Genomic DNA, 14,267 nt, shown 5'->3' with positions numbered 1-14,267 from the left:
TTATATATAGCGTTGGATTTGGATGAATTTACGGTCATGCCCTCCTCTCATGTCCGTACGGATATTTGGCAAGCGGAGGTAAGGAGCAACAATTACAGTAACCACACACTTATCCGAACACTTTACGCATAAACACGCATCTTTTGATGAGTCCCACGTATATTTGAGATATAGTATATGTGGATCCTAATGTATATGTAAATGAGTTTGTATAAATATTTATGATTGTAAAATAATTAGATAAGGAAATAGGGGATCTTCCCAGCCCGTCGTAGCCGAATCTATTGTTTCCCACCAAGTCCTTGCGCACTTGGTGCACATAATCAATTTACCATGGGATCCTGTCTTCACCCGCTTTCTGTCTCTTTCTTCCTTTTCTATTTCCACACACGTACAAGCACAAGGCACAACTCTCCTTCTCTCTCCTCTCTCCTAAATCACAAGCACACTCCTCTCTCTCTCTCTCTCTCTCTCTCTCTCTCACCCCTCTTCCTTCCATTACTCTCTATCTCTTCTCTCCTTATATTTAAACTTAAAATTTTATGATGCCTATAACTTCTTTTATATGTCTATTTTGAATAAAATTTATATTTTTGAAATGTACGACATGTAACTAATAAGACCAATATTGAATATAAAATAATCAAAAATTAAATTTTTGATTTTTAATGTTTATTTTATTTTATCTAATTTCACAACTAATGGTGTTAATTAAAAATGTTAAAATTAATATCTGTGCCTCAGTTAAAAATTATAATTGTTAAATAGATAATTAATAGTGTTAATTTTTGTTTAGAATAACAATTCACAGTGTTAATTTTTATCAAAATTCAGAATTGACAATGTTATATATATAATCAACATTGCAAATTCATATTTGACATTGTTTAATTAACAATTCAAGGTGTAAAACAAAAAAAGAAAAAAAGAAACTACACATAAAAAAAACCTTTTTTCCTACAAATAATTTTATATTCAATATTAGTCTTGTTTAGTACATCTCTTTGAGTACATTTCAAATATATAAATTTTATAAAAAATAAACATTTGCAAAAACAGTTATAAGCCTTACAAGATTTTAAATAAAAAGGTAGGATTAGGAGAGAGAGAGAGAGTGTGTGTGTGTGTGTGTGAGAGTGTGTGTGTGTCACGCCCTCAATTTTCAACAAAATAAAGATAACATTTCTAAATGAAAATTCATCGCGAATATACATCATAATACCTCAAAAGCTTTCCCATAATCCACCAAGAGTACGATCAAGTTTTAAAGCTTACAATAATGGCACTTCGGCCCTAAATTCTTAAGACAATAATCCAAAAAGAGTAAATTTAGAGATTACATGTTCATAAGTCAGATAATATAATTGAAATTACGATTACATCTTCAAAAGGATTTTACAAAAGATGTCATAGTAATTCCTTCGTGTTAGCTTTCAAAAGTATGGTCAAATGCACATCAAGCATTCCATGTCAATGTCTCTGAGAGGTACCTGAAAATAATAATAGATTGAGGTACACTAGCCCAGTAGAGAAATCTATACTCAAGCTATATATAAATGGGATGATAGATGCACCGGAAAGAACATAAGCAATGACAAATTTCCCACAAGGACAAGAGCAAGAATATAAGATCTCGAAACCAACACCGTTCATATACAAGTAGCTTAACAATCCCTAAAGTTTCCCAATTTCATTATGTCGCATGTTTCAATATCATTTCTAGGCATTAAGGACCCCGTGCATCCGTATTCATTCCGGCATCACACTTTAAAGTGGATTCGTGGCTTTCTAGTGCACTTCCAGGCTTTAGGGACCCCGTGCTTCCCATTTCTAGCATCACACCATAAGGTGGATCTGTGGCTTTCTTCATAATTCTATTGTTCTATGCCATCTGTTTCACATTTCTTAATAACATCATGCTCCACATACAACTAGTTCGTAACATTCATCATAACATGCCACACTGTCCACATAAACGTTTACATGCAAAGACGATGAACGGACACCACACACACATTGAATTCGACATGTTGCTTTCTTACAATGAGGGCCAAAGGAGATGGAAATGATCAACGAGTCCTTTGAGTACAACCTATCAAGCTTAGAGGTGGTTTGAAGATGTTTAGAAGGTGTTAGAAGTGATCGGGAATCAAAATAATCAAAGTGGGAACAACGTGGGAACAACGTGGGCAAAACTGTCACATAAGCTCCTGGTATCGATACAACAAAAAAGTTGTATTGATACAACAATCAAATCAGAATTTCTAATACTACTAGATTTAGGATAAGGAAATGGTATCAATACAGCAAAAAGCTTGTATCGATACGGTGACGTTACGAACAACGATTTCTGCAGATTTTCAAGGATCAACCCAACAACAAAACATAACAATCTAAGGCACAAACAAGGCACAAAATCATCACATAAACACATAGATAGAGCATGAAATCCCTACCTCAACTTAGAGAACGAAACCCAATGAGATTGATCGAGCCTTAGCTTTTGAATTCTAAATCCTCCAAGAATACTCCTCTTCGTGCTCTATCCAATGAACCACAAGCTTGAAATCACGTCTAGAGAGTGGAATGGAGGTTGATTGCCATGAGTTTTGAGCTTAAAGGGTGGGTTTTGGTATGAGAAAGTGAGAGAAAGAGAGAGGTGCCGAGAGAGAGGGAGAGGCGTCTGGAGAGAGAGATAAGAAATGGGAGATTTATCTCCTACAACAAACACACACCCCTCCCCTCCCCTCCCCTCCCCTCCCCTCCCTATATACTAGCATATATGTAAATTGCACAAACACTCCTTCAAATAACAATCCTAACACATTAACCTCAAATCAAATAATTCAATAAATCCCTCATTTATTCCATATTCCAACATTAATCAAGCCTTTAAACAACTTTTGAAAATACGGGTCTCTACATCCTACCCTCCTTAAAGAAATTTCGTCCTCAAAATTTGCATCACATAAACATGTTCAAGTCACAACAACAATCATTATGCAATAACGGAAATTACTTAAAAGTTTAAACTTAGACACTCACATTGGTTTTTACGCCGGAAACAAGTGTGGATATTTCTCTCTAACCTCGTCTTCTCGTTCCCAAGTCGACTCTTCCTTACCTTGGTTACTCCACAAGGCTCACACTAACGGTATTGTCTTACACCTCAACACTTGATTGCGAGAATCTAGGATACGTATCAGTTCCTCCCCATGAGATGCATCTGCTTCCAACTCTAGTTCGAACCACTCTAGGACATGAGACGGATTCGGTTCATATTTCCTCAACATCAACACGTGGAACACATCATGCACTCCCGAAAGTTTCGGTGGCAAAGCCAAACGATACGCCACTTCTCCAATCTTCTCGATGATGTCAAACGGCCTGATATAATGCGGTGAAAGCTTTCCCTTTTTTTCAAAACGAGACAAACCCCGACGCAATGATACCTTAAGAAATACATGATCCCCCTCTACAAACGATAACAGTTGGCGACGACGATCGGCATAGTTCTTCTGTCTACTTTGCACGGTCAACAATCTTTGGCGAATCACTTTAACTTGTTCGGTCATTCTCTCTTGAGCTTCCAAAAGATGTTGGTGAATTGCTTTCATGCTCTTAGAGGTCTCCTTAATCATATCCAGCCCTACTAACGTAGCCTCGCCTAGTTCGGTCCAACACACGGGTGATCTACACGGTCTCCGATACAAAGCTTCATACGGTGCCATTTCGATACTCGATTGATAACTATTATTATACGCGAATTTGACTACCCCGGAAATCCATAACGCAAGCTCGAGCATGTCCTCCAAAATTTGAATCATCCGCTCGGATTGCCCATCCATTTGAGGATGATACACAGTGCTAAATAAAATATTGGTGCCAAGAGCCGCCTGTAAACTCTACAAAAAGCGCACGGTAAATCTCGAATCTCGATCGGATACAATAGAAATGGGGATTCCATGAAGACAAATAATCTCTCAAATGTACAAACGACTAAGCATGTTAATCGAATAGGGTAACTTGAATAGGTAAGAAATGAGCGGTTTTGGTTAAACAGTCAACAATCACCCATATAGCATTATGCCCCCTCGGCGACTCGGTAAACCCGTAACGAAATCCATGGTCACATTCTCACATTTCCACTCGGCCACTGGTAATGGTTGTAACTCTCCTGCAGGTAGTTGATGTTCGGCTTTCACTTGTTGGCACGTGAGGCACTTAGACACGAAAATAATGACATATCTCTTCATTCCGAACCATCAAAGTTGCCTACGCAAATCGTGATACATTTTCGTTCCTCTCGGATGAACGGCTAACGGAGAATGATGGAACTCTCGCAAGATTTCCTCCTGACAAGAAATGGGTACAAACAACATCCCTTGATAACGTAAGCCTCGGTCAACATGAATTATCCACCCTTCTTGAGCATTTCCATTAAGGAACTTAACACGAAGCCCTTCCGCTTCCTCGTCATGTTGTTGCACTTCAATGACTCGGCTCGATAAAGTAGATTGAACGGTCAAATTACACAAGGTAACTCCATCCCGAACTTCCTCAAGATGCATGGCATAGAAGCCCAATCTTTCATCATTTTCCCCTCATGAATTGCTAGACTTGCAAGGTGTGTCGGCTTTCTACTTAATGCATCGGCTACCACATTCGCCGTTCCCGGATGATATTGCAAATCGAAGTCGTAGTCCTCTAAGTGTTCCATCTAACATCATTGTCGCAAGTTAAGTTAAGAATCTTATGATCGTAAAAGACCTCAAATCTCTCACTGTACAAGTAATGACACATACTCTTCAATGCAAAGACGACGGCCGCAAGTTCTAAGTCATGCATAGGATAATTCCGCTCATGAGTTTTCAATTGCCATGACCCATATGCTACCACTCGCCCCAATTGCATCAAAATGCACCCAAGCCCTTCGTTCGAAGTATCACAATAAACGAGTAGCCAACCCCACATTAAGGCACAATCAAAACCGGCACGGTAATTAATCGCTTGTTCAATTCTTCGAATGCCAACTCGCATGCGTCACTCCAAATAAAAGGTGTCCCTTTCCATGTCAACCTAGGCATAGGTGCTGCTAGACGTGAAAAGTCTTGGACGAAACGACGATAGCATCCGGCTAAACCCAGGAAGCTACGGATCACGAACACATTCTTCGATCATTGCCAATTCATAATGGACTCTACCTTCCCCGGATCAATGGATACTCCACCCTTTGAAACCACGTGACCCAAGAATTTGACCTCGGACAACCAAAACTCACACTTACAAAGCTTAGTGTACAAGTGATGCTCTCTTAAGAGTTCAAGAATGATAGTGAGATGAGATTGGTGTTCCTCCTCCGAAGGTGAGTATATGATTATATCGTTTACAAAGACAACCATGAAACAATCGAGATAGGCACGAAAGATACGATTCATTAAGTCCATGAACGTTGTCAGCACATTCGTCAACCCAAAGGCATAACTACAAACTCATAGTGGCCATAACGAGTACGAAAAACGGTTTTTGGAATATCCTCTTGTTGGACTCTTAATTGGTGATAATCAGATGTGGACACATGCCCGAAAATTGTATCGCGATGATGCTGGTGCACCCCTTTTTAAAACGCGGCGAAACGCTCAATTTAGAGTCGCCACTTGAGTTTTGAAGGATGACACCCAAGGAACCAATCTTGAAACATTTTGCTATGTTGTTTGATTTTTGAAAAGGCGTAGATTGGTCCATCGTTACCTTAAAATCTGAGGTTCAAGAGCCAGGTTATAAGAGGGGAAGGGTTTTAAGGCACCCCTCTCGCCCAATCCGGAGATCGGTCTCTACTCGGGCATTTAGAAATCATTTGCGTCTCTTTCTCATTAATTGATTTTTAGCCAATTAGGACGGGGAAACAGTTTAAAGGGATTTAAAACTGTAACATGTTGGCAGGATGATGGCATACTCGCTTATTGAAAAAATTAGTATATGATGAAAATAGACTCATGTGGGAGTTTAAACAGATTGGAAGGCCATTGTTTTGGAGATAACGTGCGCAGGAAGAAATCAACATGCACTGATTAAGTCACCGCATGTTAATCACACCTGCGTGTGCCACCATAAGACACGTGCGCACCAGTAAGCTTTAAGCCCACGGCTCTTAGTTTCAAACCTCTGGGCTTTGAAAGTGACCAGTGCACACCCAGGACAAACCAAACAGTTTATAGGTAGTTAATGACAGCTAAAATAGGCCACAAAAAGAATAAGCACCCTATAAATAGTGTGGGGGATAAATCATTTATCAAAGGCCAAGGCCTAGTTACCCATACAAAGGCCAGCCACTGGTCAGAATGGGACCTACGTGCACGGGTAAACCACTACAGTACGTAGGTTTGAGTCTTCTGACCAGTACTTGGTTTTACATGTTTCTGGGTTCTAAGACATGTTCAGAAAGACCCCAGGGGTATTCCAATGCAGTAGATATGATTATTAGCTAAAAAAAATAGCAGTTTTAACAAAGGAAAGCAATAGAGTGGTTATTGACATGCTTGCAATGATGAATATGGAAAAAAGAGCATAAACATGCCACGTGGACCAGCGCGCGCAGCCACAGAGTGACACGCCCGTACTGTCGATCAGCGTGTGCTAGTTCTTACCACAATAGTTTTGAAACCTTGCCAACTTTAGGGCCAGGACTGGTATTGATTACCAGCCTTGACCCTATCAGCCCCCCTCAGGGATCAGAACAGAAAGTAGTACAAAGGTGTTATACCTTTGGTTTTTGGATTTGAAAGGATGTTTGAGCTTGAGGGTTGCTTGATGGAGAGTGTGTATGGATGGTTGTGTGCTTTGTAGACACCTCCCAAACAGAGCATCGCCATACAGATTGATCATCGTTTGTTTGGTTCCACTTCATAAACCAAGATCATGGATATTCCCATGGCTAGGAACATCGCCACATGACAGCGATTATCATCAAAATAGAGTCGCCGCCTAGTTTATAAAAAACTAGGAAAAACAGATAGAGATTCTGGATACAGCAGCCAATAGTATAATAAGGAGAAGGTGTTAGGCACCTCTCTTTGCCTAATTGTGAGACTGGCCCATAGTTGTTCAACACAGGCTATATACTTGCTTTATTTAATTCTAACACGTAATATGTTTTTATACCTTTAACAAATAGTAAGGTGAGCCAGAACAGTAAGCAAAGCATACATCAAAAATAGAAAAAAAAAACTGTCCTAGGGAAATGGATCCCATGGCCGGTGAATGGATGTCACGGCCGAGGGATCCTCCTAGATTGATGAATCGGCCAAGAAAATGATATCACAACTGATGTTCTTCCTCACACCAGAACAAATAATTAACAGAAAATCAGAACGCTATGATTAGAGTATAAAAACATGAAAATGATCAAACCACAGGCCCATGGGCCTCACCACTTTAATCTCTTGGTTGCTTGATTGCTTCGGATTGAGGGTGATTGATGGATTTGCTTCTTGAAAACCCTAGGGTTAGGGTTTGTACTTCAGAAGGTTTGATTGTTAGATTACAATTGCCTTCGGGAGGTTAGGGCTTTTTGTAGGGGAGATATGAGAGTGTTTTTGCAGAATTTTGTGGCTAGAGAGGGTTGATTGTGATGTGTTTTCAAAACCCTAATTGCCTCTTTATATAGGCAATTGGTGACTCACTCTGGCCAATCAAATGGCGTGAATCAATAAGGAATTATAGGGTTATAGGATCTCTACTTGAATATGCTTTCGTAGCCCAAAGCATCGGAATTTGGCTGCTAGGGTTTTGAGAACGGATCAAACGATTGACAGAATATTCCAGAATTTGGAAAAAGGACGATCTGGTGGCCGAAGGATCGATCTGGCGGCCGAGGAATAGATATGGCAGTTGAAGAATAGATCTAGCTATCGAGGAATCAATCTCTTAGAGAGATTTTCAAATAACATGTTTCACGGGGTGAAAGAATGAAGTTGAGGCCGTGAAATAGATCTTACGACCGACAAATGGATTCTCCTAGGATTCTATATTTCTGTTTGAAAGGCTATTTTGTTCTGAATTGGGTCCTCTAAGTGGCTAAAAGTACTCACTAAAAGTCCACGGGTTTACGAGAAGTCAACCAACAATCATTGTATCCATTCATCATCGGGATGGTCTCCAATGTGGGACTTGAAATAATCGTTAGGCCAAATTGGGGTGTCTACAGATGCCCCTCTTTGACTGAACTTAGACAGATCGCGAGATATGTTTAAGTAAGAGTCAAAGCCGTAAAGGTTTTGTTTGGTTGGGAGTTTAGTTTAGTTTTGGTAGTGGGTGGAGAGAGAAATAGAGTAATGATTGAAGAGAAGGGTAATGATTGGAGAGATATAGAGAGAGATAAAAAAGTAATAATTGAAAAAATAGGGTAATGATTTGAGAAAGGGGTAATGATTGAAAACTAAACTAAAATTAAAACTGAAATGTTAACCGAACAAAGCCAAAACAACTTCAATTTGGTTGAACCATTATTCCAAGTTTTTTTTTTTTTTGAAAAAGGTTTTAGTTATGGTCGGGCCGGCAGGCTGCCTACGTATTCCATAAGAAAAATTCAAACCAATCATAGTTCGGGGGGCAATAAAAGAAAAAAGTTCAGAGGTTTAGAGACAGAAGACGCACCTTCAGGCTTAAAAAGCCGTAGTGCAACGTACCTGGGTCATGCTAGGATTTTGGTGGAGAGTAGTTGAAGAAACGCGGAGCTGCCAAGAAAATTTTTGCGGAGTGCTTCTTTAGTATTTTGGGGTAGATCAATACATAGCGGGTGAGTCGTTGTAAGTGGGAAAAATCTAATAGAGATTATAGCAGCACAGAGAACACAACGCTTCCTCGTGTTATTTGATCGGAACCCTAGTATTGTCGTCAGAATCCTAATTTGTAAAACAGATAAGGGGTGAGCGCACATTTGCCTCTCGTGGCAAAGGCCCTTCGATGCCAAAGTTAGTATCAAGTACTGGACAGAAACCCTAATTATCTGTAGGAAAGTAATAGTGCAACATATTGCATACCTTTTTTCTCTAGGTTTACCTTGTATTTATAGATATAAGTTTGCTTGCTTTCCAAGCATTCTTGTTGCCCTAGGTTTTCTATCTCATACAAGAAACCTAGCCTTCCGGGGATCCTCTTCCCCAATCAGCCGAGATCCCGCACTTGCAGGGATTCTTCTCCTCATGGAGCTTCGTCCATATTAAGACTGTTTCCTTACTTATCTCCTTTTCTAGAACACTCCTACCGCCTTATCTCTTAAGGTTATCTTTCTTTAGAGTTCTTCCTCTGTTCGGCCGTCTCTTTTCCGAACAGACTCCCCGGACCTGTGATTTCACATGTCTCTAGACTTTATCAATTACTTGGACCATTGACTTCTCGTGTCTTTGGTCCTCATCGCCGAACACCGCCCTCATCGGCAGTATGACATTTCTCATCTACCACGTGCCACTCTATACCACATGTTCGGTTACCAATTGCAACAGTTCGGGATTACATCCATACAATTGCTCCCCAGCTTTGCTCGTTGTCACTGTTCGGGTGCTGCAGGTAAAGCTAGAAATAGACTTTAAGCCGAACTCCTTAAGTCCCGTGCAATCATGGCATCTATATTCATTGATGCTTTTTGGCGTCTCAGTCATTATGCCTTCTTGAGGCACGAACTCCACGTGGCATACTTTGTACGCCTCGCATTAAATTCAAATTGTCATTCTAGCCAAACGGCGTCAGAACGACATCCTTACAAGCCTTCCTTCTGTTTTTTTTTTCATGTAATGGCGTGAAGGGCGTCGTTTCACATCCGTCCCAGCCCCTTATACTCTTTTAGAGGCCTTTATAGGGTTTTCACCCCTATATTCAAATCCTTTGTTTCTCTCTCTAAAATCAAGCGAAAGCTTTCTTTTACTCCGCCATCGCCATTATCTGCAACTTGATTGCATCCCTAGCAACCATTGCAACAACCTTGTAAGATTCTCATTCCTTCTTCTTCTTGCGTTTCTTTATGAGATTTCGTTCTTAAATTCACATGCTTCTAAGGCTTCGACCATACCCATTTTCAGATTTCGTCCTATTTCGGAGTCTCTACAGTATCCTTGGCGGATGAAAACGAAAATGCCCTCAAACCCAGTAAATTTAGGAAGCTTTATGAAACCGCTGCAGCCATGGCGGCTTTCAGGATTGAGTATAATATTCTGGATAACGTAGGGCTTGAACTCGCCCCCTTAGGTGCTGACAGGGACGCGGGTTCATGGGATATAATGTGTATCCCCATTGTAGCCATTGTCGAGGGTGGAGTTCATTTCTCCCTCTACCCATTGCTTCATCATGTCTTAAATTGGTACCATCTTACTCCCATGCAAGTTTCAACAAACGTATTTAGACTGGTAAAGGGAGTTGTAGCCCAAAACAGGATTCTGGGTACCCAACTAGGAATTTGGGATATTCAATGGTGGTATAGCATCGTGCTAAACCCCGAGTACAACACTTATTATTTCAATGTTAGAAAAGCAAAAAAACGTCTCGTGCTAAACTTGCCAGATTCTGCCCCCGATCACGAAATTGACTTCCTTTATGTCACTGGAGGCTTCGACCCAACGGGGGAAGAAGGTCAAGTGGTGGGCTTTCATTGCCCCCACATATGGGGCTACCCATGTATGCTCCTAATTTTCTTCGTGCTTCTTGTAATTTCTGTTTACTGCTTTCTTGCACTTTCTAACTCCTGTTTGTGCTTTAAACTGCAGTAACTAATGCTAACAAGCGGCCTAGATGAGAACCCAGCTACGTTCGAACAACAAGAATCAACAGGGTCTTCAAATACACAAGAGAGCCTAATACTTCGACAGCTGGTCGGGGACGTAATGCTGACGTGCTGTTGGGATATAATCCTACTTACAGAGGTGTTATCGATAGAAGACTTAGCAACCCTAGCACCAGTGCTGCCTCGACCTCATCTGCTCCCCAATCTGGGAACCTAAGGTCTAGTGCTAGAGTAACGATTGCCGGGCAACCAGGTGAGGTGCCTATCTCTATAGGCGTCCTGTTGCCGCGTTTAATTTTCAAACGGTCTACCCAATGACAAGCCGAACAACCTGCTCCAGATCGTGACACAAGTCAATCTTCATCATCCGGGTATTCTCCGTCTCCACCAAATTCAGGTACAATGTCTCGTCAACCTATGAATCTAAGTTCTCTTCTCACTGTGTCTGCATGAGGACATGGTACCTCTAGTCGGGTCCCGTCTATTGGCCATCCCCCACTGCCATCTCGTCGCAACAGGGGAGGCTCTACCCGGTTCACATCATCTCCTCGGAGGTCTGACACCATTATCGAGGCCAAAGACGCTCATCGAGAAAAATGTTCTAGGACCAAGGACCCGGTCAATTCTACTGCACAGGCTGATATAGATGTCCAACAGCCCCAATCTCCTACCACCTATGTGCTACCTCAGACATGGGCGCCCCCAACTCATAAGGGGAGATCGGCTCGTTCACATCGGGGACAGTGCCAGTTCCTCAAAAAAATGGCACTTGCACTTGCTCAAGGGCTGTTATTACCAGTGGACATGCAAAAGGATCTGGATCTCCGCCTGATCAGCTAGTAGCCACTAGTCTTGTCAGTGGTATCAATGTCACGCCCCGCCCCGGAACGACACCCGGAGTGGGCCCGAACCGACACTGTAACGCCCCGAATTTTGGGTACGTTATAAAGACAATTTTATTGAAAATAAACTGAGTCTGGCTCTTTATTACAACAAAACTCAAAAGAAGTACTTTTATTACAAACGGGAGGGAACTAAGGTTCCTAACTACATCTTCGCCTGCTCCTCCAACTGAGCCAGCTCTTCAGCTCCAAAGGCCTCCAAGGTGTACAGCTTACCTTGTTCATCTACAAAGTCTGACACATTATACCAGCGTCGCCACCGATATAATATGTCAGGGTCACCAAAAGGCAACACCGTGAGCTACGAAAGCTCAATAGAAAAATCCTTACCCACTAACCCATAACTTAAAACAACAGGAAATAATAACACATCGATTTCCACATGATACATAGATACGCAGTTAATCATTGACACATCCACATTCATTAATCATCTATCGTTGGTGTCCAAGATTTCCAGGTTTCTCCTACGTGACTCATCGTAGACCATGTCAACATTTTCACATACCAATTCATCTTTCAAAAATCATTTGTTTAACTCACACAATATTGCATTGGCTCCGTACCGCGGATAACCAAGCTACACACCCAACCTCACAATGGTTCCGTTTTTCCCGGATCCCATTGGAACACACACAAAACACACTCCACACAATGGGCTACCATGTCCGGCCACATTGCGGTTTCCAAAACATTTCCTTTCAAACCAAAATTTGTTTTTAACACACCCAACCTCGGTTCCGCCGCGCCGGTCTCCCGAGTATCCTCACAATGGTTCCGCCGCGCCGGGTTCCCATTGGCACACAATTGCATTGGCTCCTCTCCGCGGATAACCAAGCCATACCTCACCATGGTTCCGCCGGTCCGGGTTCCCATGGGAACGCACACAACCTCATAACGGTTCCGCTATTTCCGGATTTCCATTGGAACACACACAACCTCACAATGGTTCCGCTATTCCGGATCTCCATTGGAACACACACAACCTCACAATGGTTCCGCTTTTCCCGGATTCCCATTGGAACACACACAACCTCACAATGGTTCCGCTATTCCGGATCTCCATTGGAACACACACAACCTCACAGTGGTTCCGCTTTTCCCGGATTCCCATTGGAACACACACAACCTCACAATGGTTCCGCTTTTCCCGGATTCCCATTGGAACACACACACACCTCACACAATGGGCAAGTCCGGCCACATTGCGGATTCCAAAACTTTTCACTCTTTTCAAATATTTCTTTTATACACGCACACACACAACTCACATAATGCCACTCAAAACTGGTCATTATGTAGTTTCAAAATATTTTCTCCTCGAAAAACATTTCCTTTCGTTAACCACACCCTAGGTGTCATGTTTCTACTTTCTCGGTTCTTGTGTCTCGTTTACATGTAAAGACTCCGCGGTAGGACAAACGTAAGCAAGAATCATCCTAACAAGATCATCCAATTCTATATTACTCATCACGCTCAATTACTACTTATAGCATAACGCCACATGTACGGACGCCCTTGGAGTGTATCACTTATGCTTTATTCAAAGCACAATGCCACATATACGGACGTCTTTGGAGTGAAATCACTTATGCTTTATCACATACCACAAGTAATACAAGCAATTCATATACACATACTCATAACTATCTTAAAGATCAAAATACAAATACTTCTAATCAAACGAAAAGTACGTAAGGATGAACTACATATAATTAGGAGTAGTAGATAGGGATAATCTACCGTTCTTCTTGGCGGTAGTCGGCTACGGAAGTACGTCGGTGGTCGAGCGGAGTAACTTCCTACGGTATGCTCCCGGTAGCTTCGAAAGAGAAAGGTTTCTCTCGAAACTTCTACTTGACTAAACTACTACTACTTTTGGATCAAGAGGGTGGTCGAGTGGCGGCTTTGGTTGAGTTTCTTGAATAACTCAAGAACAAAGAAAGAACAAAGAAAGAACTAACAAGAACAAAGAAAGAACAAGATTTTTCTAGAGAGAGAAGTTGCTAGGTGAAGGTGTGAGTTGAATGAGAAGTATGGGGTCCTATTTATAGGCAAAAATCTTGGCTCTTCCCTCTTTCCATGGCCGGCCCTCTCTCTCTCTAAATCCTCCATGGATTTGCTCCATTAAGTCATCAAATCACCTCACATGTCAAGCCATGCCTTGTCCAATCCAAATCTTAGGTGTAAGACTATGTAATCAACTAAAATCTTAGGCTTTTTAGGTGAATCTAGGTAATTATAATCTAGGTTTAGCTTGTAGTCAAGGTCTAAGGCTAATAAAGGCTAGGATTGTGTCATAATGGTCCATCATAGGTTGTCATTAGGCATAAAAAGACTTAGGCCTATATAGGTAGCTTGCAAGGCTAGTTTGTACCAAGGATGGGATTTATGGGAGATTTGTTTGGAAAGAAGGAGACAATGGTACAAGATTTTGTTCTAAACAAAGGATGGAGGTACAAATGGGGAGTTAAGTTTGGTTAGGGAAAAGATTCTCCAAGGATGGAGAAAGATCAAGGAAGGGTCATGGAAGGTCAAGAAAGTACAACAAAATCTCTCCCTCTCTCTCTCCTATCTCTCTCTCGGCCTCT

At 41.5% G+C, this 14,267-nt stretch overlaps 1 protein-coding gene across 1 annotated transcript; it reads right to left on the bottom strand.

Moving 5' to 3' along the window:
* Positions 1-1,456: 1,456 nt before the first annotated feature.
* Positions 1,457-3,641, bottom strand: LOC131323843 (uncharacterized). The gene is made up of 2 exons (XM_058355681.1): positions 3,169-3,641; positions 1,457-1,490 (listed from the first exon to the last, which is right to left on the bottom strand). The coding sequence occupies exons 1-2, from the start codon at positions 3,639-3,641 to the stop codon at positions 1,457-1,459; spliced, it is 507 nt and encodes a 168-aa protein (XP_058211664.1).
* Between the last annotated feature and the right edge of the window lie 10,626 nt (positions 3,642-14,267).

This window comes from Rhododendron vialii, chromosome 4a, assembly GCF_030253575.1.
Source record: "Rhododendron vialii isolate Sample 1 chromosome 4a, ASM3025357v1".
Lineage (NCBI taxonomy): Eukaryota > Viridiplantae > Streptophyta > Magnoliopsida > Ericales > Ericaceae > Rhododendron > Rhododendron vialii.
This window is presented reverse-complemented; position numbering and strand designations above follow the sequence as displayed.